The sequence below is a fragment of the Mercenaria mercenaria genome, chromosome 13 (assembly GCF_021730395.1).
Source record: "Mercenaria mercenaria strain notata chromosome 13, MADL_Memer_1, whole genome shotgun sequence".
In the NCBI taxonomy this organism is placed as follows: domain Eukaryota; kingdom Metazoa; phylum Mollusca; class Bivalvia; order Venerida; family Veneridae; genus Mercenaria; species Mercenaria mercenaria.
In genome coordinates, this window is record NC_069373.1 from 64,181,736 (window position 1) to 64,207,629 (window position 25,894).

At 34.6% G+C, this 25,894-nt stretch overlaps 1 protein-coding gene across 1 annotated transcript; it reads right to left on the minus strand.

Moving 5' to 3' along the window:
• Positions 1–413: 413 nt before the first annotated feature.
• LOC123528540 (inter-alpha-trypsin inhibitor heavy chain H3-like) lies at positions 414–25,441 on the minus strand. The gene is made up of 13 exons (XM_045308309.2): positions 24,674–25,441; positions 19,408–19,565; positions 9,699–9,809; positions 9,108–9,358; positions 8,321–8,484; positions 6,877–7,165; positions 5,902–6,611; positions 5,000–5,093; positions 4,213–4,296; positions 2,757–2,888; positions 1,751–1,939; positions 973–1,291; positions 414–753 (listed from the first exon to the last, which is right to left on the minus strand). Exons 1-13 carry the CDS (start codon positions 24,791–24,793, stop codon positions 414–416), a joined length of 2,961 nt encoding a protein of 986 aa, XP_045164244.2. The 5' UTR covers positions 24,794–25,441.
• Positions 25,442–25,894: the final 453 nt, after the last annotated feature.

Sequence of the window (25,894 nt, forward strand, 5' to 3'; positions counted from 1 at the left end):
TCAAACACAATGCAAGTATATTCAAGCATAATATACAAGTATGCATATAATATAGTCCTATGATTTCCCTTGATCATAAAGGAAATAAAATACATCTACATTTAAATCTCGTTTTACGAACTTTTGTGTTGCATGTCTTCACACTTTTTAATATATTAAACAAATATGATAAACACTATTTCATCTTTTGACTTCAAAATTAGAAGTTCAATAGCAAAGTGTTTTTTTTTTCTTGGTTCATGTTATTTCAAACTTATTTAACCCTGTTGGGTCTCGTAAGCTCACACAAATATTATAGCAATTGCCCCATCCACTAATTCATTGTAAATCTTTATCTATATTTCGTAAGTGTCACCATAACAGTGCCAGGAATGATGAATTATCTGTAAAGCCACACCAATTAAAGCATCAAATTATTCTAGTGCATTTGAATCGCTGTCTTTTTCAGCTTCTGGTTTACCTTTCTCAAGTTTATGTTTAACATTCGGTATTTTTTCATTATTTTCGTCTGTAGTTGTTTCGTCTAATTTGTCGACTGATTTTCGTTTAATCAAATAATCCGTGATTTTTCCATCTAGCAGAGCGCCTCCATTATGCTGGACCATCCAACACGAGACTGTTTCATTTTTAGCAAGATTTAACCGATGGCCTAGGGTTGCCATGACCTTGCGTGGTCTTTGAGTATTGCCACTCACTCTCAACCGTCCCATTAACTTTCCTTTTCGATTTTTCGTTTTCTTTAAAATCACGTGTCTGTGCAAGAATTGGCCTGAAATTAGTAACAAGTATTGCATTCGGTCCAAACGTTCCGAGAGAAAAACAAATCAAATATATTTTTAAAACAATAAACGATAAACCATGCTATTAAATTTGAGATTAGATATCATTGATTTAAGTCCGCCTTAGTCCATTAAAAGGGTAATTTCAACTTTTTAAATAATTACATATTTACAAGAAATTATTGAAACACACATATAAAATGAGATAAAGTAGCTTCTAAGGTGTTGTAACTTGACGGGTAGAATAAAACATAATTTTCGAAAGTGCCAAAGAAATGTTGAAAACTCATAATCTTTTGTATCCCTACCAAGCAGTCCGTGGGTATGATAAGAAAGTCCTTCGTATTCCACAATGTACAGGCCGAGAAAATTGACCTTTCCCGCGCGGAGTAATGACCTTGACCTCAGGTGCCTCATAATAAGAAAGGTAACTCTGTCATAAAACATTACCACAACCATTGTACCCGCTTGATCTACGACTATTTTGGTTTTACCGTGACTCAATGTGGTACCTGAAATAAAGTGGTTTTTTCTTATTTCATATTTCAATTAATCCTAATCAGCGTGACGCTGCACGATTCCGCCATCTTGTCCTTGCCGGAAATTGAAGAATCACTATTTGAAGGTTTCACTATACCAATTCAGTTCCTTCTTTGTTTCATATCAACAATTAAAGGCACTGGCCTCTAAATCGTACGACAATGAAACAAAAAGATTTTACGTATCATAAAATTAATGCTATATTTCTTAAGAAAACTTTGGAACTTAATTACGGACAGACAATATGTTATGGAAACACATGAGAATCAGTTGTTTTTACTAATTGTTAAATGATATCGGTATCATGACCTCACATTGACTTTGTAATGAAATCTTCTGTTTAATAAGGGATGATACAGAAAGGTTTCGGTCCATACCAATCTCTTATTTAAAAAAATCATAGAAAAATTCCTGTATATCAAACATATTACCATTCACCCAATCTATTGTTTCACCCATCAGCGTGATTTTTGTAGGTGTGACAGTAAGCTCAAGCCGCCTTCTTTTTATACTTATCTCGCCAAGAAATGTTTTTATCTCAGTTGGGTTGGAGTGTTGCGACACATTGGATCCATTAACAACCATTTTGTTAGCAACAACTTTTGCATCTACTGTCAAACCTGTAAGAACAAAGATGCGCAACTTTAAATTGTGATTAAGTGGTTATTCCGAAAGTTTTTCACATCATTTACAAAGAACGCATTTTGATGGTATCAACTCCTTACTAAACTTACTGAATTGTTAAATATAGCAGAGAAAATGTGGACAGCTATAAAATGTACGACCTATTATAATGAAGTTTCTGTTGTATTATAAGTCACACTAACACAATTTAGGTCATTAGGCGACTTCCCAGCTTCAATGGGACAAAAGGACCCCAGATGCCACTCCGGATGTTTTAGGCATAGAAGGACACCTTGGTAGAAACGCCGACTTTCCCTAAGCCAGCTGCTTCCAATCTACAACGGCGGGGGACAAGTTGTTTTAAACATTGACCTTTTCCATAGACAAGGCTGCAACTAAAGCAAAGAGGATACTCGTATTACATGAGTGTCTTTTTTCAAGTTGAATCTAAATAAACGAGTAGTATTAAACAAGAACGCGCGAGGGATTCTTTTCAGTTGAATTTAAGAAAGTTCCACAGATGTAATATTCTTTTTATTAAATGTTAATCTTTTATGTCTGTTAGAGACCAAAGTCATTCCACCAACCTCTCCTCTACTTAAACAAATCTGATTATTTTGTTTCTAATGTTTTATTGCTTATTCTTTCTACATGGTGTGCAGACTTTACAAACAGTAAACTTTACGTACTGATGAACTCAAATTAGTTTTTTTTATTTTCAGTTACTTGCTAAAGCAAGTATTCTTTAAATTTCAAAAATCTTTGCGTTAATATGAACGGATGTGCCTCTATTTTATGCGCTTATGTACTTACTGGAGTAAGTGTCGGTTATCAGTTTATAGACGTCGCCCTCCTCTCCCATGACGTCAAAACATATGGCGTAGTCGAGGCCTTTGACGTTCACTATAAAATGCGGATCACTGTCGGTCATAAACTTTGACTTATCTGCAAAATATTTATATGCATCAATCAACATAAATTTTAAACACAGAAGACCTATAAGTACCGCACAGTATTATGGCGTTTTTATTTTTAGCAACATGTAAATAAACAATCAGTACTTAGCAATCTCTTTTAAAACAGAATATATTGGAAATAAGATCAACAGTTGGCTTGGTGGCGCAGTAGGTTGAGTGGATAGAAATATTATCATTTTGTAGTGACAGTTTTGATGGTTCGAACCTTGCATCCGTCATTTTCTTTTTTTTTTTATTTTATTTTATTTTTACACTTTGTGTAAGTTTGTGTTTTTGTCTGTTTTCTAATTTATTCACGAAAGCCTCAGAAACATTAGATCATATTAAAGATGAAGATTCACTGATTTAAATATGATTACGTGTTAACAGTGACACATATAAGTTAATGAACAAGTTAGTACTAGATTAACAAGCTTGTGTTGCTTTCGTTGAATCGTATTGGGAAAAAAAAAGAAATTAAATACACTTTTCAAAATACTATTTTACGGGTCCGGGAATCGAACTCCCGACGAAAAAGTATAAGACGGGTACCATTACCGCTCGCCCAATGAGAAATTATTGTTGTCAGCGTAAACGTTGTGTATTGACTTAAATTTATGTTATTGTTATTGTTTTGTTTGTTTACATTTCAAAGCGCCTTATTACTGTGCGATACCCTGTTATCATGCAACAAATTCACACAGTTTGTACGTCGCAGTTATTACGTCATAGCATGCGCTGGAAAAGAAAACCACATAAAAACATTCAACTGTTATTTGACAGCCAATACTCCTTGATACCGTGTTCGAATCGAAATAATTTATCTCAAACAGTTATTTTCTAAAGAACAAAATCTTTGTTTCGTTCAGATGTGTACCATTATATCAATCGGGCTGTGCCCTCGCGATATTATTCTTTCGAATTCAAACTCAACAGCATGACTTTATTCTACCACAAATCACCATTTGGGAGATAATATATCTAAATTAGCTGGCGCTTGAGTGTTGTTGAATAATATTGTATGCAATTTTAATGATAATGTATGACCGGAAGAGGGAGACATCTATGACCGAACAGATAATGGATTGTCTATTTGAATCACACAAATGCGTCACTTTTAGTTGGGGATCTTTCCCATATAATATTTCTATTTTCCAAACCATATACTGCACAACATTTAAAATATTGAAATATTGCTGTACAAACTTTTAATCCAGTCTTGAAACCATTATCAAAGTTTTCAAGCATTTGCATTCTACATGCAAAATAGAAAAGATATGATCTTAAAATAGAAAAAATCTAATCTAACTTACTTCCAGACAGTTTCAGCGTTCCAGAGGAGCCAGTTAAAGCAGCGGTACCCGGATCATTACTACCTTCTAATGCATTGGCATCGTCTGCAATATAAATTTACGTCATGATGTTAACGTCACACCGACACAATCAGGTCATATGGCAAGGTTCTAGCTTTTCATAGTGGAGGAAGATCGAAGGCGCCACCCCGGGCATGCTTTAATCATAGGTGGGTACCTGGGTAGAAGTAAAGACCTTCCATATGCCAGCTAGATAGCTTCCTAACATGAAGAATTCTGCACCCTTTGTGAGGCTCCTGCTCTGATTGGCATTTTAAGGTTCTGATTGGCATTTTAAGTTTCACAGAGGTAAATTTTCATAACTTCTGGTTTCAAATATATTGCGCCCGATAGAGCGGAACGAGCGTTATTAAGCATAGGCACTGAATGACTGACTTAAGACTGCTCTGGTCTCTAGTCACATGGGTAAAAAATATACACTGTCGTAACTAGTAACTAGTTTTAAAGAGTTTGGACTTAACTAAAAGTTTATTAACATAAAAATATTGCTTAAATTCCAACAAACAAATATCTAGATAACAAATCATTTTATGTTCAAAAGTTGAAATCCACGAATTCACATTCTCTCGAAACAGCCGTCAAGGCCAAACAATAAACATGAAATTTCATACCCACTAACATGATTATACAGTTTCTTAAAGATGAGGAACGCAGATAAAAACACAAAAGACTTAACAAAGAGCTGAATACTTTCTGCAAATAAATGAGATAGTATAGACACTCTTACCATCCTGGACACCGTTTTCTTCTTTCGTTCCATTTTCCTTTCTTCGTTCAGGCTTCGTTACTACCATTGATGTCATTGGGGTGACAAAGTTATACTGCAAATATTGTATTCAAATTAGTTACAGAGATATTTGGAATTAATTTAAACCGTGCTACAGCTATAAAAAAAATCAAGAAATTGTTCGTCTGCAAACAAGACGAGAAGTGGTCTGTAAGATAGTGTCTACAGCATGGGGCACTTTAGATCTTCGCCATGAATATATAATGAAGTGCAGACCAACATAGTATTTTCATTTGAGCTGTGTCATGAGAAAACCAACATAGTGGCTCTGCGACCAGCATGGATCCAGACCAGCCTGCGCATCCGCGCAGTCTGGTGAGGATCCATGCTGTTCGCTTTGAAAGCCTATTGCAATTAGAGAAACCGTTAGCGAACAGCATGGATCCTGACCAGACTGCGCGGATGCGCAGGCTGGTCTGGATCCATGCTGGCCGCAAAACCACTATGTTGGTTTTCTCGTGGCGCGGCTCATTTTTCATTTTTGTTAGGTTAAGAGTCGCAACCACACAATTTATGTCATATGACTACTTCTCCAACTATTTATTAATCCATCACGAGTGGGCACCTGGCTCGATGGCTTCGTCAGAAGTCTCACCCAAGCGAGATTTGGTACACATATTGACGAGGGGCAAGTGATTCAGTCAGCGACCTTAACCTCTCGGCCACGGAGGTCCCCCTAAACTAAAGAAAGAAATGAAATTGAAAAATAGGTCATACAAAATCAATTAACCATATGCTGGCATTCGAACCTAAGATGAACCTATCAAAGCATACAAATGTTTCAAGGACAAAAATGATTATATCACATGGTTATCGTAGACACAATTAAAACAAATACTTACCTTTAAGGCAAGGTGCAAAGCATCCAGTTTTATTTCTTCTTTAAGAAGGTCATTCTCAGTTATCAATTCCTCTTTTAGCAACTTCTTGATGGTCAAGTAGGCCCAAGTCTTTTCAACGATTGTTGAAAAGTCTAACCGAGTCTTAAAATCCGGTATGGTATTTTTATTGAGACTTTCAAACTGGGTGGTTGAAGACAATTCGATAACACCTTTATTGCCATTTCCGACCACAGACAAGGTTAGGGAGTTAAAATCCTCATCAAGTTCATTTAGCTTTCCAGAAACTACCAGTTCTGAACCATCAAAGAAACTTGGATATTGTGACTGCGTGAGAGATGTAAGATTCACGGTGTCATCCAGATAGGTAAATGATACCTTAGAAAGAAGAACGTCTGAAATCTCTTTGTAAAATCCTGTTAATTGCAACATGGCGTCGGCGTCGGCATAAATCTTTCTGGCAAAGGCGTTATTTCGGGCCGAAATCTTTTTGAGAAACTCAAAGTTGGCGTCACTGCCGAAAGCTAAGCAGAAAATTTGTATCTTGTCTTTGTTTTTTGATTCAACGGCATTTAGAATTTCTTTGAAGTTTGTAACGCCAACAGTAGGATCGCCGTCGGTAAGGAAAACGATTATTGGGGCGTTGACACCAGCGTCATTTGAATTTTGTAGAATATCTAGACCATCCATCAGCGAGTCATGAACGTTTGTTCCTGAAATTATACGTGAAGAACCTAGACATTTTAATCGGTTCTGCTTTGGTCAATCAGACTTCTACCTTTTTTTTTGAACATACAAATGTTTCTTACACCTTATATGTACCAAATACAGTTGTAGATCGTAACAGAGACGACAAAATATCTTTTAATGAAAAGTAATAAGTAAATTCTCTAATTCTGGGTGAACCAAAACTGTGTTTCCCTTTAAATCAGATCAACAGTTTTATATCAAAATCATTCATGTTTGTCTTGTACGTACCTCCCTCCGCTATTAGATTCTGCACAAATTCTGTAGCTTCCTTAATATTAGCATGATTCGCTTTCTTCATGTCGGGCGACCATGGATGAGAGTTACTCTCAAACGTAACGATGTTGAACTTGTCCTCTTCGTTCAGCTGACTCAATATCTGGGTCATGGCTTCTTTCAGTTGTGTAATCTTCCGCGAGAAGCTCATCGAGCCGCTTATATCAAGAACAAAAAGAATCCGTTTCCGGAGAGGTTCAAGCCCAACTGGTGCAAAGAAGTGAGTAAAATAACCGTCCACAACCTGCAAAGAGCACAAACAGTTCGATTTAGCTTAATGCTTACATCATAAACAAAAGTGATCAGTTTCCATAGCGGTCCAAATCCTACAGGTGAAAACTACAGTCTGCAAAGGTAAACAATATTTTACTGTTTGTGTTAAAAATGTAAATAGAGCTCTATGGAATATTAAAGAAAAACTCGAGGGTTGTGTATTTCCTTCAATTTTTCAATTTTCTTATCAAATTTAGTATGTAATTTGTCCGGATAATATAATTAAACCAAATATTTGTAGACAAGTCTCTGAATATAGCCTTGCCATTGGTCAAATTTGGACTTGGCCACTAAAGAGTCAAGCAATTAACATAATTCTCAGTCTTGTCTCAATAAAAAGCCTAAACTGTAAAAATATTGTGAATGGTTTTAAACAAGATTATTTATAATATCAAAATACCGGTATGTATTTCCCCACACCCCATACCAACGGTGTTCCGTGCCTCCTAGTTGACTGTACGCACAGTGTGACATGTAAGACACAGTGCCAGGTAATTCAACATTGTTCAACGTGTTAAAAATATTTAGAACAGACACACGAGAATGATAATTTTCGTAATACTAAGCATATGAAACACTTTGCCAAAAGTCCATCAAGGGGGTAAATTGATGCACAATGTACGTAAGACCATGACCTCAACCAGATATCATTGAAACTTGCGTCGTTAAATTGACCCCTCATGAGGAACATTTTCGCTTTATTTAGAAATCCTTCGTAGAAGAAAAAAATAAGGAAAATAAACAAAGTGTCTGACTTTATGACATTTAACTGGCCATTTGAACTTGACCTTCAAATTAAATAGAAAAGTGGAAGTCGATGTGCAAAACATAACGTTTTTCCATCTCTTTATGCCGAGTAATATACAAATTGGAGTAAAAATATCAGCATATTTGACCTTTGACTTCACTGTACTGCAATGTCCTTGGCATGATGTGACTGGGAGTCGGTTATGCATATCGTCTCATTAAAGCAAACGTTTGCTCTAAATTAAGTTATAGGCTAAGATATCGTGCATTTTAAAAATATTATGGAGCAGACATGATCGCAACAAATGATCACAAGTCGGGGCGACAAACGGACCCAAAACCCTATGTATCCCCATAAATGTGGTTTTACATGACATACATAAATATCTCCGGCATCAAGTGATCTCTGCACGTCATACTGGACTTTAAACAATCCAGACACGCCTTGTGCAGAATCCCTTTTCTGTTCCTCTGGAGAAGGGTTGTATCGTATGTACGCAGTTTTTGGAGAGGGTCGTTCAACAAGTGCCAAATCATTGGTTGCTGTAATAATCAATGTGTTACATGTTAGTAGCAAAAACTGTGACAATGTCAGAAAAAAATTCTTCCAAAGGTAAGTAACTCACTTTATATGGATTTTATAGTCCAATACAAATACATATCTAGAACATTTTTACATGATTTCATATATACATATGTATATCGCCGGTCCATAGTTTACGTTATTTACCAGCCTAAAGTTCCTGCTAAAGTCAACAACTGTGAAATGATCTTTGAAATTCATTCATACTGTCAAATAACAAAACAAGCCGGTCAACAAATGATAGTCGGACCAAAGGCGAAATATTCCGAGTATAGTTTTAACTATTGACCGGTAAGCCATTCAATAAGTGTATAATATATATTCATGTATACGAGTATAGAAAAAGAGTGAAGTACAAGCAGTTGTGCTTTTTCATTAGAAAGCTTGCAGCAAATTGGCAATGTGCAAACGTTTTCTAACTTTTTGAATCTTAGATAGTTCGGAAACATAAATGTTTAAATGCTAGGAGCCACCAATCCAGGTTTATTTTATTTAGATCTAAACAATTGGCACGAACTTGACTGCGCATGCACTCTTTATATTCTATAATCCACTGAAAACGCTTGTGGCAAGAATTACCTACTTGATATTTCAAATGAATTAGACAGTATGTCGTTTCGTACAGGGGGTATCCTTAAAGCTGTTATTTCTCGTGATTCGTAGATGAATACTTCCACAAGAAGCTGGTCTACAACTTGTTTTGGGTCTATATAGATGATATGTTCATATTGGCCTCGTTTTCGTTGGAGGAGTTCGTCATACGTTAATTGGAACGTCACTTCCGACTGCGCAGCGATGTTTATAGTGACGCGGAATTTATTGGTGTCTCTTGGTCTGAAACAAAAATGTAGAAGAATTATGAGCAACATAAGATTTTGAGACGAAAATTAAAGCATCAGAAATAACAGGACGCCTGTATTACATGAAACTTTGTATGTAAAACCAGTGCTTCAATACAACGTCAGACTTCATCAATATCAAATCAAGCCGACTCTTCAAAACACTTTTATCACATTTTGTATCCTTAAGCATGGAAATGCATTTATCTTTACTGTTTGATATGTTTGCACTGACTCAAGTAAATGTGCCAAATCACTTAGACACAAAAAATGGTTTTAGATTCGAGATGGGTGTTAAGATATATGATTTAAAATTGAATACGTTGAATACTAACTTATAAAATATATGTCCAGCAGATTGTCCTTTTCTTTTAGCTTTGTCGTAAGTCTTTTTGGCTGCTTGTTTTTCTTTCACAAGACCTGGATATAATATTCCGTCAACTTCTCTGAAATCGTAATAACATTGGGATAACTAAAAAGCGTTCAGTCTATGAAACTATGGAAGGGAATCTCCGCCAGGACATGCATGCTGCTAAATGACATTGCTATGTTATTTACTTACATATGCGTTCTGCAACATTGCAACTGCATTTTAGGGAATTTCCGCCAGGACATGCATGCTGCTAAATGACAAATGCATATTGCCTTGTGTTATTCGTTTTAAACTAAATGCAACATCCATGCGTCTTTGTGTTACCTTCCATCTGTTAGTGGCACAAACCTTGCATCTCTCGTCACTGCATGTATGTAAAACGCATATTCTTGCGTGTAAATGGCAAATGCATCAATTCTGTGGCATATTAAAATGTTCTAAGTGTTTTGTACGTTTTACTTTCTGAAATTGATTAAATCGTTCCTCCATTATATAAAACTAACACGCGCATGTTAACATTTAGTTGTTGCCCGTTGTTTTTTGTTTTTGATATATAGGTCCCTGTTATAGACCTTTTCTATGTAGGTCCCTACTTTAAATTCATGGATTCTTAGTATTGCAATGATTGAAATTTATGCAAGGCGAAAACAGTGCTAAGTAAGCACTAAGCAGCACGAAGTTAATCAAATGCGACTTTAACATTTGTAATATGAAATTCGTAGAAAGCTGGGAACCAGAATTTCCGGCAGTTTCCGTAAAATCAGTGAACCATGAACGGTGTTTTAGTAAAAAAAAAGTACTTATAATTTCCAGCTGTCCAGGGACGTAATTTCCAGCGAAAACAACACAAGTATACACGGGTAAGTTTAGACTCTCTCACCGTTTAACCCACGGAAACTATCGAACACGTGAATTTGCTGTTGAGAGTGGTCTCCCGTGTAATTTGTGCTAAAATTTTTGCTTTTTGTTGGTTCCCTGTAATGTTGTAATGCACTACCGTGCTTAAAATTTTGTTATACTGCAAGTTTAAATATTTATTAAAGTCATGTGTTTTAGTATTATATTATTTTTGCCGGGAAACTGTAATATAAACAAGAATCAAGTGGTTGCAAGCATCACTAATGTTAAATCCAAAAAGCAGTTACAATCAAGTTATGAAAATTTCGGAATATTCACAAGTCACAACGTTTTTAATAGCTCGTTACATTCAGTAGCAACAACGTCAAATACGCGTAAGAAAACATAGAATACAGTTAGTAATAGCATGAGTATACATTTCAATATTGCAGTAAGCAAACAAAAAGGTTGAACGCACTTGTCAATTACATGCAAGAATAACCGATATTCATGAAAGGACTGGTTTCTTAGCATTAAGAAGCATTAAAGATGAATTTCTTGTAAGGCAAATGTTTAAGAAACTAAAATGCAGTTACAATATTGCAGAACGCATATGTAAGTAAATAACACAGCAATGTCATTTAGCAGCATGCATGTCCTGGCGGAGATTCCCTTCCATAGAAGCAGACAATGCGATTCTGGTAACTCGACCAAAACACATTTTCATCACCGACTTCTACATAGTATTTTCCGATTTTTTTTGTTGGAAAAGTTGATTTTGTAACTTAGGTGATATTTCACCCGCTTAATGCAAACTCTAAGGAAACCTAATTTGCAAGCATTTCAAAACAGAAAGAAATGCTGACCTATCGGCATACCATTCTGGACATGGTTCCTAATGCATGTTTCTATGGCTAATCCTAACTGTGTTATTGTCCAGACGACGGAAAGGAAAGGTCCACATACTACGGAAGGCTGGTTCGACATGCAACTTCCTAAATGCCAAATGCTAAGTAGTTATTGCAGAATGAAATTTGTCAAAAGCTTAACGCCAATGATAAATGTTACAAACAGCTGAACATATCACTGGACGAACGCATCATTCATATAGTCACTGGTCTTGATTGCTTTGTCGCTTTAATAATTTCTAAACAATTTAGATTAAGCAGTTTCGGACCATTGTTCCCATGTATATAATTGCTTCAAGCCAGACTGGGAGAACACTATAGGCCTATCTTCAGTCACAGTTTTTTTTTTTACCTTCAGAGGTAAAGATAATTTCTTCATTTAGCGATTGGTATTTAGCATTTAGCATTGCTATTTGATATTTAGAATATGGCATATAGCATTTAGTATATAGCATACACCATTCAGTATGTAACATTTAGCGTTACTTTTGGCATTTAGCATTAAGTAATTTTCATTTAGCATTAAACATTTGCATCTAGCATTTGGCAAATAAAATGGCCAAAGGCCTTCCAAAATTCCCAGTTTTGGGAAATTTCTGTAAAATATGTATTGATAATGACGTTGTGCATTCTTATATAGATCTTTTACAGACGACAATAAAAATTCTTATGATAACTTTTTACCTACTTAACGAGCGTATTATCCCTGTAATGAACCTTTCATTTATTTTTGTATAAATATATCTTTTAAAGAGACTTTAATCAAGGGAAACTAAAAGAAAAACAATCTTTTCTACATATTTATCTTCTTTTTGTTCTTTAAGTAGTACAATTAATGACTTGTAATACCGAATATGCCAACTATTTCAATAATTATCCCAAAATAATTTTCTTTCAAGCATATACCAGTTATTTCAGATTTTGTTAATGAAAAACGACTAAAGGGAGTAAAACTCTCATAAACTATTATTAATAGAATCTCCTAATTGAAAACGGTGCCTTAAAGGTACGCATATTTATTCATGAATTTATAAATTAATAAGTATTAAGGGAAAGAATGTGAGATATGTTACGCGTTCCTGGTATGCTAACGCGCTCTAGAAAAACTTTTCTTAGTGAAAGCTATTTATGGATACGTTATGGTTAGCTGAATGCTTAGCAAAAGTTTTAAAATGTTGATTGTTGCTAAAGTTGTCAAACGCGAAAAAAGCGAATTCTGGCTCAACGTACTAATGCCAAAACAACAAGTGTCTTGAGCCAGCAAAAATACTGAAAAATGTAATCCATTGACAGGTAATTTTGATGTGGTAGACAGGAAAGGTTTGTGTGCAAAACACCGTGCATTATTGAACTCCCGTTTTTATCCTAACTTTTTGCTACCATGTCAGATAAGATATAAACTAAGGAAAACGGAATATATCCGCGGACTGAGGTTTCACTATTAGCTTTGTACAGACTATAGGGTCTTATAAATAGCAGATATTGTTCATGGGTATAAAGAAAACATAAAAATATATGATAACTATTCAGGTCTCTGTGTTATGTGATTTCTGTTGACTTTAAGGAGGACCGCCTCTTTTTGGACTATGAAAAGTCCAAAGTCTGGTATCTACTAACTTAAAGGTCCATTACTAAGGGAAAGTGAGTTGGCAATTTTTTTCATAGCCAGTGCATAGACTTCTGCAAGACACTAAATAATGAAGATTGGAAGGTTAAAATTTACAGAAGGTCTTTGGAACTCAAAGAAATGTATATGTATTATGTTGAAATTTCAATGAATCGACAGAATGACCCCCCAGGTCTTTTTAACTTTCTTCATACTTTATAGAAAAATAATTGTACATATACTGCGATTTATTTCGAATTTCTACATACCAACTTTCATTTTCCAATAAAATGAAATAGTTTCTGTGCTTTTTAAAAGAAATTAAAATGTTCACTTTCCTTAGTATTGGACCTTTAAGATCAAGAGCTATCATATGCAGGTGGTGTGCCAATATGTTAATATACGAAATGAATGAATAACCAAAATAATATATCAGTGGTAGGGGATAAAAGTTGTCAACTAGTGCTCATAACCTATGGTTTTAAATGAACACCCATCATTGCTTCAGATCTACTATATGAAAAAGAAAAGAAAAGAAAAACAATACTGTAAAAATGGAGATGATTTGATAAATATTTAAAAGAAAGTCATTTTTCTTTCATATTAATTTTAATAAAAATATATTCATGTTTTAAATATTGTAGAAGTGGAAATAAACAATATACAGTTGAGCTGAAACTCGGTGTCTTGAATTCGCTTATTTTAAATTTCAGGCTATGTCGAAGACAATTTCAAGTCCCTTTTCAAAAATACGTGCACAAAAATATAATTCTAAGTCGAATTCTGTTATCTCGAAGTAAAATGCTTGATCCTTTTGAGTTTCAGCTGCATAATATTTATCTGGTAGCGAGTTATGTTTATAGATCCTAGTTCTTTGTTTTATTGATATCGTTAGTAGCTCATGAACCTTAAACTTCCATTCTGTAGCAGCATATCAGTTATTGAACTGGGGAGTCCGATTTAATTGGAGAAAAAAAATCTAAAGTCGATGTAGCTTGTTTTTCTGACGCGACCAAATACGGTTTAGTTCAGATGATAAAGTCCAAAAACAGGAGTATTTAATATTTAATTTTCTTGGTCGGTTCGTCAGCTCGACTCAAGTTGTTTGCTTATAATTTGATCAATTAAAAATTGGTTGGTCAGTGCTGTGTCGGACCCATTTACCTGAATCCTACGATGTACTGATACGTACCTCAGCTGAATCGCACTATTTTGGCATGCTAATTGCTATTACAGGACAAAAACCGATGTTTTAAATAAAATTCTTGAAAGTACAAAATCAGTAAGGTAAAGTAACTATTTTAATCCTGGAGCCCCAGTATTTATTACTACAAAATCAAACCAGTGTCGTAATATATACCATAGACTGGCATCAGTCGTTAGAGTCATAAAATGTAAAGTACCTGGCCAAAAAATCATTCCTCTCTAAAAGCACTTTCTGAAAAATATTACAATATCTTTTATCTCTGAGATGAGCCTAGAGAGAAAAGGGTTTTCTAAGAAAATATCAGTGTCGGTATAAAGAAAAAATAAACTTTAATACAGATTACTTGATCTCAACAGACTTTGTAAGTCTATATTATACAGTTATTATATACTCGTTTCTATTCCCCGTTAAATTACACTGGTACCGGAAACGTCAATATTTTTCCATACACTGACGCCTGAATTTCATATCGGGTGCGTGACGTAATTCAGTGTATGTTGTTGCACTATTTTTTCTATTTAGTTAAGTATTGTCAATCCTATTCAGGCTATTGAACAAATTAATGATATTTACATTATGTTATCGTGTAGATGCGTATGTAATAAAAAGGTTATTATCTTTGCATCGGGAAATATGCACTCGTTCTTCGGCGGAAGAATATTGCGCTCCTAAAGTCGCGCAATATTTCCGCTGAAGAACTCGTGCATATTTCCCGATACAAAACTAATAACCTATAATTATTGACTTATGTTGAGGTCAATATATGTTTTTACGAACCGGTAAAAATGATATTGACCGAGGACGCAGTATACACGAAAGGGTATATACATAGACCAATAAAATTATTCAAATGAATTTTTATATACATTGTAGTCTACATCTGACTACGTTTGACTTTAATTATGTTTATGACTAAATTTTTAATTGAGGTCAAAATTTTTCATATAGCCTAAACCTTGATTTTCAGTTCAAGTAGTCATACACAAATCTATGTTTTCAAGTCATGCCTGTTCTTAAACCCAAGTTTTCATTTCATGCCATATCAAGGTTTTCAAGTGCAATACTTAATTATTTCCAAAAGTTTATTTATTTTTTGAAGAGAAATGATTTATTTTCTAGCCAATATAGCGATTTTTTTACGTCATCGCCCATAAATCATCAAATACATTATCGTCAGTGTCAGACAATATAGACAAGAACCTGTTATCTCCTACAAGAAACTTTTGTAAAGTAGAATACATCAGACATAAAAGAAATTAGTATCGGTATCTAACAGACTGTAAGCTCTTGTTTGATTAACGTGGCACACCTTTAAGTGTTTATTGTATTAGCTGAAAGATACTTATTATCAATGGAATATCTGCATGATCGGAACCAATTCACAGCCAAAAGCCACTTAGATCTGTCAGAAAAACATAAATTAACCACATCTCGTTAGTCCACTTGCACTTGCAAAACGTGGACGTAATTTTTGCATCTAAAAAAAGAAAGCTATTACCAGCTGCAAACCAACCATCTATAATACATATGAGCCGCGCCATGGGAAACCAACATAGTGGCTTTGCGACCAGCATGGATCCAGACCAACCTGCGCACCCGCGCAGTCTGGTCAGGATCAATTCTGTTCGCTAACAGTTTCTCTAATTGCAATAGGCTTTGAAAGCGAACAGCAGGCTGGTCTGGATCCATGCTGGTCGCAAAGCCACTATGTTGGTTTTCTCATGGCATGGCTCAATTTAGTCTGTGTTCAGACCGTATGTTTTGTTCAAAGGATATAACTCCTGAGGCTATTCAAATTTTGTATAATTATGTCCCTTGTCTTCTCAAAGATAATTAGAGCCAGGACTGATGAAGACAAAATTTTTACTGAATTATTTTTTCTAAAAAAAAAAAAAAGATTATCTAGTCGGTAGCCAGACTAGGCTCAATTATAACTAGGATTTTTTTTTCAAAAACGGTTCCGTGATCTGATACAGTTTTATTTCCCTGAATGACGATGGGCACACTACATTTGTTTTGCATCACTTAACACTAATAATGAATATAGGCAATGGGTCATTAACAAAAGTTCTAAAATTATTTCAAGAAGATCATCTTCTGAAATCCATCATGATTCAAATTATCTCTACAACATAAGAACAGAACCGTATTATACCAGTTTGGCACGTGTCACTAGCACATGCATTTCATTCAGAAAAATTCAAATTATCCTAGTCCAAAAACGCCAATACGCATCTAAAAAAATGCAATGCACGTGCTAATGTTATTTGGTTCATATGATAAAAAGCTTATAAAGCTTCGAAATGATAATTTTTAAGTTGAAAAAAAAAATGTTTGCATCTGCATTTATTCTCGAACTGAAAATTAGAAGAGCTGTATACGTTCTGTCAATATATATATTATATATATATATAAAATTAAATTTATATATAATATTATCATAGCGATCTATATTGGGCAGTTCGGCAGTTTCCAGAATATGTTATTTTACCTCAGTAATTTTAGTATATTAACAATTGCTTTGTTTTTGCTACTTATTCCCATACAATTTCAAAGGTACGACTTATAGCCTCTTTCCCCTCTGAAAATAGTACACAAAGTCACATGAATTTGAATTACTAATACATATACTAACATGGAGTCTTGATAAAAAATTTCGTTTGAAAGAGTTCAAGCTTTAAAATTCGAGAATAATTGCAACAGATCGAAAACGGTCGTTATTTGGGAATACGTAACATAACGTGCATGCATAGACCTTTAAGTAAGTAAGTGGTTGGTTACTAAGAGGTGCTATTTATCTGCCATGAAATTGTGACTGTCACTATGTTTCTATGGGATTTCAGAAAACTGTTTTTTTCAGAAATTTTGGTAAATAAACAAATTTTGGTTATCCGATTTTAGGGGTCACCAAGTTGAAATAGACTTTAGTGATCTTTTATTCTTTTTGTATATAGTCATAAGGCTTAATATTTTTGTGTTTGAAGACTTTTCAAAATGTACAGTGACATTTTTTAAAGCACATAGAAAATGATTTTCTGCTACCTAAAACCAACAACTTTATATGCTGTCTAATGTATGAATAGTATTTAAATGCCAGTAGATGAAAATTTTCCCTTACATTGTTGTACATATTAAATACTCTTTTTCAAAATACAATGTCAAAATTGTAATCACGTGTTTGACATTATAATTTCTTGTAATATCATTTCCGGTAAAACATCATGTTGAATAGATTCCTGTAGAAAGATAGCGGTGCTAGACATGTTAACAACCATTCTTATCGCCTGTACTTACATTTTTTCACAGTTATCTAGATATATCTACAGTGGCTGACTGACGATTACACGAATAAGACACGGAACAACATTTACTCAGCCAGTTGTAATATCATTATGCAAATACGGCTTCAATCTGTCATCTTACTCAAACCCCTACTACCAAATTTATTCTTAAAAAAATTTCATTATGAACAATTCAGCTAAGAAACCAGACTCCAGAGTGTGCGTTGTATGTGATTTGGGATTATTACTGCTATTCAAAGTCAAAAATTTAGTGTTTAAGTGAAATAATGGAACAGTTAATTGTCGATCAGTTTAGTAAGGGTGGATGGAAAATTCATTAACTCTAGGTTGTATTTCGATATGGTACAACAATATTTAGTTTCCTTTTGATAGCTTCTATTATGAAAGGTTCTTCTCTCCAGACCGCAGTTTAATGAGAAGAAGGGAGTCTGTCTTTTAACACTTCCCCCCTTTATCTTTATCCCTAGTGAATTTTATAGAATGTTTCCTGGGTGTGATATTTGTCCCAGAATGTTTTATTGCGAGGGACTCGTCAAAGGTTGGTAGACCTAATAAAGCCTACATATAAATTAATAACATTATGTCAATTTACATGAAATGTTTAACTATTAAATCACATTGTACATCCTTAATCTGATCGATATTTCGAAGCTCGCTTATCTACAAAATTCCGGCTATCTAGAAGACATTTTCAATTCCAGATACACGTTTCACAAAATTAATGAGCCGCCATGAAAAAACCAACATATTTGGGGTTTGGACCAGCATGGATCAGACCACCTGCACATCCCAGTTGTAGATCTACGCTGTTCGCTAACAGTTTCTCACTATTGCATTAGCTTTGACAAACGAACAGCATGATCCTGACCATGACACGCAGATCGCAGCTTTGTCCCGGATCCCTGCTATGCAACTCCCCTACGTTGGTTTTCATGCGCGCTCAATTATCTTTATGTCGAATACTAATCTGTTTCTCGAGGTAAAAGCTTCATCCTTGGATTGAGGAGACCGGTTCAACTATAATCAAAAATTGAGTACATCAAGCTATTCCGGACAGACTGAGGTGAGGCTGCCTCCCTAGACGGGACAACACAGATGCTGATGATGTTAAAAAATGAGGGATATTATCGAATATTACATTGAAAAATTCTGAACCTATATAGCTGAATGAAGACAGGTTCCTTGACCTGGACATGCATAATAAATACATTTGCGTGTGGGCCGTCGTTCACTATTGTAATACATAGTAAAGACTTACTAAACTTTACAGAGAACAAAGCATTATCATGTACAACATGGGTAAGTAAGTATACGTTTTCGTCGTAAAATGTACAATTCCATCTCACCGTAGGTGTTACATCACAGCCTATAATGTTTACAAAATATCTATCGTATCACGTATACTTAAAAAACTATTTTATTACACTGACCGTCAGGATTAGTCAGAATAATTATCACAGCTATTATGCTGATTTTTGATGGAAGAAGCTAACACCCCAGAATCCAGAAGCCTTTAGCGCAGTAGAGTAGACTATTTGTCGTTCACGGCGCAAACCCAAGTCAAGAATTAGTCGTTCTGGCTTGTTAGCTCGTTCTAAAAGAGGTATGGAAGAAATCAGCCACCATACAACCTGATTCTGTCATATACGTTTGCTGGTACAGATAGTGGCGGTATAAGCGGATGGCTTTGTCACCGAATGGCTGATACAATTTTACCAAACCAGGTTCAAGGTCAATTCATAATGATAAAGTAAAAACTTATAGTAATATCATTTGAAGTTTTCATACATAAAATGACATTTTGTACTCACAATGTAAAATTTGATATGAAAGCTGCTTCTGGAAGGCTGACGTCAAACGTCGTTTCTCTGTCGTCATAAAGTTCGTTCACAACTGTTGACGTCACAACCGTTTCTGCGAATCTGTGCAAAATGTCAGATCGTACCGCCAGTGAAATTACACGTGGTCCCTAAAATAAAATACAATAGAAACACTTATTTGTCATTCTACAAAGGTTTTAAAAATATATTTTACATTGTGTATTCACTTTTTAGAAACAAGTCGCTATCAATTTTTATTGTAATGTATGAAATGCATCAGAAACATATCTGTCAAATCGCGATTTATACGGTTTTGTTGCCTCTCTCGTCATTTGATGTTAAAAAGTTACTTAGTATATATGGTTTTGCAGACGTTTTTTCAAATCCTGAATCTGTAGACTGTAATGTATTTCTTAAAATATTTAAGCAGAGGGTTTTTTGACAATTATTTGCAAGACTGGCATAATCTAATACAAAATAATACCGTTTTAGAACTAGATCTATATGAACGTTTTAAAACTGATTTCTCTTATGAAAGGTACCTTGACATACTACTAAAAATTCAAGAAGTTTTGTATCACGAATTAGACTGTCTGCCCATTCAGTCTTAAAATACATACAGGTAGATATGGTAGAAACAGAACACCAAGAAATGAACGTTACTGTGACTGTTGTAATTTACCTGATATCGAGGACGAATACCATTTCATATTGATTTGCCCTTGTTACTCACAAATAAGAAACAATACATGTATATTAAAAAGTACTTCTTCAACCGACCGTCAATGTTAAAATTTATAGAATTGCTTAAATCAGAAAATAAGACCATGCTTATTAGAATAGCCAGATATATAAAGGAAGCATTAATAATAAGAAAAGAAAAATTGTATAATAGTTCATCCTCATAAAAGTCGGATATGAAATTATGCAGGTTTGAGTTCTTGTGATAAGTTATCCCTGAATTAGCTGTTACCACATTTATCTAAAAATGATTTACTTAGAACGATACCTATGGCAAAAGATTTCGTTATTGTAAATTAGGAATGACTATATATGTGTATTATATTTTCTTTATCTAATGACAATGTATGTACGTACAAGTCATAAATAAAATGTATGTTCTGTTCTGTTCTGTCATTTATAATTGTTAAACATTTATTAAAAGGTTTACTTTATTTAAAAAATGAAAATGTTGCTACAGAATAACTAATATTTAGAGCTGTAATTCTGAGGCATCACAATATTACAGCTGTTACTTTCAAATGTAATTTTTACAGCTGTATGCTTGTGAACTGAAATTTTCTTTCTTGCCATTTTCTACTTACCGCGCCTTTACACATTACAATACATGCCTACCCGTGATTATATGATAATAATAATGATAACAATAATAATAATAATAATAATAATAATGATGAATAATCGATCGAGCGATCGATCGATCAATCAATTCATTATGTTTTGAACAAAATAAATTTTATGCTCTATTTTAAGCCTTGTTTTCGCCCCGCGATTCGGGCCGTGCCCCAACTGATGAGTAACGTTTCATCCAACGACTCTAAAAAGGCAGGATCGTGTGGCAAAAGGACGAAAGGCACAATCAGCCACCATACATTTCTAATTTTTACAATTTCGATAAATAAATAGAAGAACGCAGATGTTTTTGACATTCTATTTGTAAACAACAGGAACATGAGGAAATAGATCATTAGATTGTTTACAAATAAACGTTGTACTTGATTCACAAGTTGAATGTGCACTAAGATGAACGTACGCACGTAGAGGCACATATCTTACGACTCAATGTTCCAATGGCAAACCCGCGTGACATTTCTGTATCGTATGTTGTACACGAAGAAATCGCCCGATTCTGATAACATTTTTGCTTATAATTTCCTTATTTCTGGACTGATTTTGATAATATGAAAAGCGTTGAAGACAGGAGAACGAGTGCTTTCCTTGGCACAAATCGTCTGCATGTAACGTTCACACTGGAATTTGGGCAAAGTGTTTGAAGAAAATGCAGACGAAGACACTCGTTTTCCTGTCTTTGACTTCAGTAGACTGGCTGCCGTCCGTATGTTTTTATTTCTGTCGTATATATTGTCTCCATTAACAGAGGAAGTCACTCCAGCATATGCTTCACATATGACATTATTCATGCCCGCGCACTCCGGTTAGCCTCAGATAAAATGTGCTAAATTTTACTGTAAAAAAAAAAATAAACTGCAGCTGGGAGTCGGCTGAAGTCTCAGGTCGCTAAATTGATTATCTCCCAACTCTTTTTGGTCCTATAAGTAAAAGTTAATGGACCTGTCCAGCACTTCAGAACTTAATCAACAGTTTGTTCTGGACAAAAATGTGTATGTAATGTGTAAAACTGACCAAAAGTAATAGCAGAAGACATAAAAACTGGCATATACATTAAATCATAAATGAATTATTTCAAGTTTCTCTTAGAGTAATACGAGTACACAAATTTTACGTTAGCGGCAAAAACTGCGAAAATAACGCGCAGTTCCATTTGCAAGTTCATGCCTATATTAAATGAAATAATGCGACATATGAATTATACCTGATAATTGAAAATGGGACTTTGCAAATTTTCTGCATTCTGATTATCTCACACGAAAGACACACTGACTGGATAATAAAATTCCCCTTCTTTGTTTTACCTCAATATTTGATACTGCACATAAAGAACTGGGTGCGAGTGTTTCAATATCGATGTATTGATATCATCAGAGAGGCTGGGCTTATCAACACTATCTTAGATTTTACAACTTCAAAGGTAATAACGCACTTAAATTGGTGAGAAGGTTCAAATTTCGCCGGAAATAGCTGAGCCGAGAGCAAGATTAGATACAGGGACCTATAAATTCCTGATTCGTATCATTCAAAATACTCCACAGTTATATGAATGAATGGCTGGGTTTTTTTGGCTTTTTTCTTGGTTTTTGCTCAAATGCAGAGCTATAGAGTGTATAGTACATAATCTTGTGTAATATATACTTTTTGTGAACACTCAAGAAAATAAATTTAAAAAATTTTTGGTACACTGAAAGACAATGTTATGTAGTTCGGTATTACATGTTTAGGTTGAGTAAAGTCCACCTTTTGAGACAAGAGTGCATAATGCATAACACAACGTAACTTACGGGTCGGATTGAGTTTCGAACCCGTAACATCTGCCATTAGGTCAAACACACGTAATTACATCGTCATGCTTGATTCTTGTTATAAAAAATATTCTCAGTTTATTAATTTATTTCTTTGTTTTTAAGTGTACGTATATTTACAATATATATAATTTGTTACTACAATGATAACGAGGGACGGCTTATATTCAAGTCATATTATTAATATCTAATAAGTTCTGTACACATCTGTTTTTCTTTCTTTTTAACCTTGCACTTGAATTTTTGAGATCTTCCCCACGTTTAACGACTGAGTTCACATGACTTATGCCTCTCAGTTAGTAGTCCTTTGATTTTGGTGAGTATTACGTAGATGTAGAAGTAATACGCCTTTGTTTTCCGTCTAGACGAAAAAAATAAACTAAAACTGATTCAACCAAAATGCACCATTTGCCTTGAATAACAAACAAATCATGATAATTTTCCCTGATCTCCGTTCTTTAATAAACTATCTGAGAGAACTTTATTTCCGACGCAATAACTTGCATTTTATTCAAGCGAGTTCGTACTGTAAATTATCTGAGATAGAATAAACACGTAGAGTTTTGTTTGAATGCACATGCAAAAATATAAACATGTAAGAACATCGTCTCCGGAGTGATTTCACATAAAAAAGCTCGAACGGAAATGAGAAATCTGATGTATGTTTATACAAGTGTTGTTTGAGAGTTCGCCGAGTAGCTTTTATTTCAAACTTTCAGCTGATCTGCAGTGTTTTAAACATATATCACTGCAAAATGTGGTTTTCAGTACGCTTGTACTGTATGCGTTTTTTTCAACATCAAGGGAGAGCTTAACCCGGAGGTCGCAGGTTCAGTCACCTAAATGGGCCACGACGGTGCCTTCATAGGTAACACCATGACCAGGTAATCTTCTTCACATTGAAGCTAACATATAATAGTAAATATAAAAAAATCAACGAGTCATGCTAGAAACCATTCCTGCATAAAAATATTGATGCCTAATAGGAACACACGGTGATGACCGAGCCAAAGCTCAAACCTGCGACCACAAGGATAAGCGACATATACTTAATCATTTATATTCTCTTTCTTCTTATTAATCAAAAGAGTCGCAAATAATTTTACTCATATAAAACAAACTTCGCTAAAGTCTTACATACTATATATGAGCCGTGCCATGGGAAAACCAACATAGTGGGTGTGCGACCAGCATGGATCCAGACCAGCCTGCGCATCCGCGCAGTCTGGTCAGGATCCATCCTGTTCGCTAACAGTTTCTCCAATTCCAATAGGCTTTAAAAGCAAACAGCATGGAGCCTGACCAGACTGCGCGGATGCGCAGGCTGGTCTGGATCCATGCTGGTCGCAAACCCACTATGTTGGTTTTCTCATGGCATGGCTCATATTATTGTCTTCGTCACAAAAAATGATAGTAAGACGGTAACAATTTTGTCATAGCTTTTCAGTCGCAATAATATCACCATTTCAGTTTTATTGAATACAGTTATGATTATTACACGACTCCTTTTAAAAATTACCGGTTCATAGTTTGTACTGTTAACCGCTTCATTATCAATACTAAATTTTGCCGGGCTAAAGTCAAAATTTGAAAAAGAATATGAACAGTTATTTCCGTTGTCATAAGATAAAACACTTATTCAACGAAGTAAAAAAAATGACCCTCGGTTCTTCGGATCTTGTGTAATAGTTTTGACTATTGACCGACTTGCAATTCAATAAGTGTATATATTTTCGCTGGGTAACATGGCTTCGGCGATTGATATCATTCACCTGAAAGTTCTGTAATTGTTTTCATAAATTTGGGTAAAAAAAATATGTCTTGTGTATTTTAAGTTTATTGCGATTCCGCGGTCAAACATTGATCAAATTCGTGTGCATAATGCATTTTATATTTTATAAAGGGGGATAAGTGATGAATATGAAAAAATATCATGAAATATTTTGTACAGTACAAAATCATCGATTCTTAAATGAAGAGAATCTTTGGTTATTCGCATTCATTTGATAACAAATGTTATAAATTTTATTACAAACATGAGTAAAACAGGATTTCTAACTTTTTTTTCATGTACATACCTTTCCTCCGGTTATGTCATTGCTAAGATACTGGCTAACAGCTGATATAGTCAAACACAAAAGCACTATAATGCATGAGATTTCACTTGATTCCATTTTGAAGAAATTGGAATACTTCATATTTCTCAACCTGCTCTTATCACATAATTCCACCAATTACTAAATTCACCATCTTCCAGTAGTTACACATATTTGTTTTATGATTTGCCCTCGACGATTTTTTTTCTACAAAATAATCCATATATCTTTACAAGAAGTGCATTTTAAGCCATATTCCACAAACGAAAAATGCGGAAACCCTTTAGCTATAAAACATATCAACTCAATTATCTATGTATCATTTTTATTATTTTGAAATCATGATATTCCAAGATATCATTAACTTTTCACAAGATTATTAAGCTCACTATATTAACCACAAAACTGATCATTTAATCCATTTTATTCGTCCACTTGTCTTTAATTGGTGTGAAGTAAGCGCTATCCACTTACAACATGTTTTTTTCGAGGACAAATTTTACAACTTGTTATGCAATAAAGATATCATGTTTTCTCGTAATCTCTCGATTGAATTCTTTTATCTTTTTTATCAAAATCACAGGTATGTATCCAGCATCCGTTCGTGATATATTAATTAACGGCAGCAATTAAGTAGCCATAAAACAACATGATAGGTAACACGTGCTTACACCTTCAGTGAACGAACTATGGCAGACACAATAGCCCGCTAGAATTCTTGCTCACTCCAAGAAAACTATACTTCACTACAAAATCACAGGTTATCTCAATGGTTCCTAGGATTTACTGCAAACCATTGTATTAATACTAGTAAAGCACAGGTTTAAGGCAGCTTCAGGGGTTATTTACCAATAAAACAAAATATTTTAAAATCTACTCATTTTCGGGCTTAGAGTGGCATAGGCTCAGTAACAGATTACACCCACTCTAAATAATTGGAAAGAAAAGCGAGTTGGTCAACTTGTAATGAAATACCGAGCAAAAGTCAGCGAACAAAATATAGTCTAGTACCGCAGAATAACGTGGTCCACAGACTAAATACTTTTCATTCCAAGTGAACGTTAACAGGTTACAGGCCATCAATTGTTTTCCGTTAGTCTTCCATGATTACATTACGGCGTGTACGACCTTCAATTAAACCAAACATGTATATCAAATCAAATTTTTTCAAGAACTATCTTATTTTCACCAAAATAACGGAAG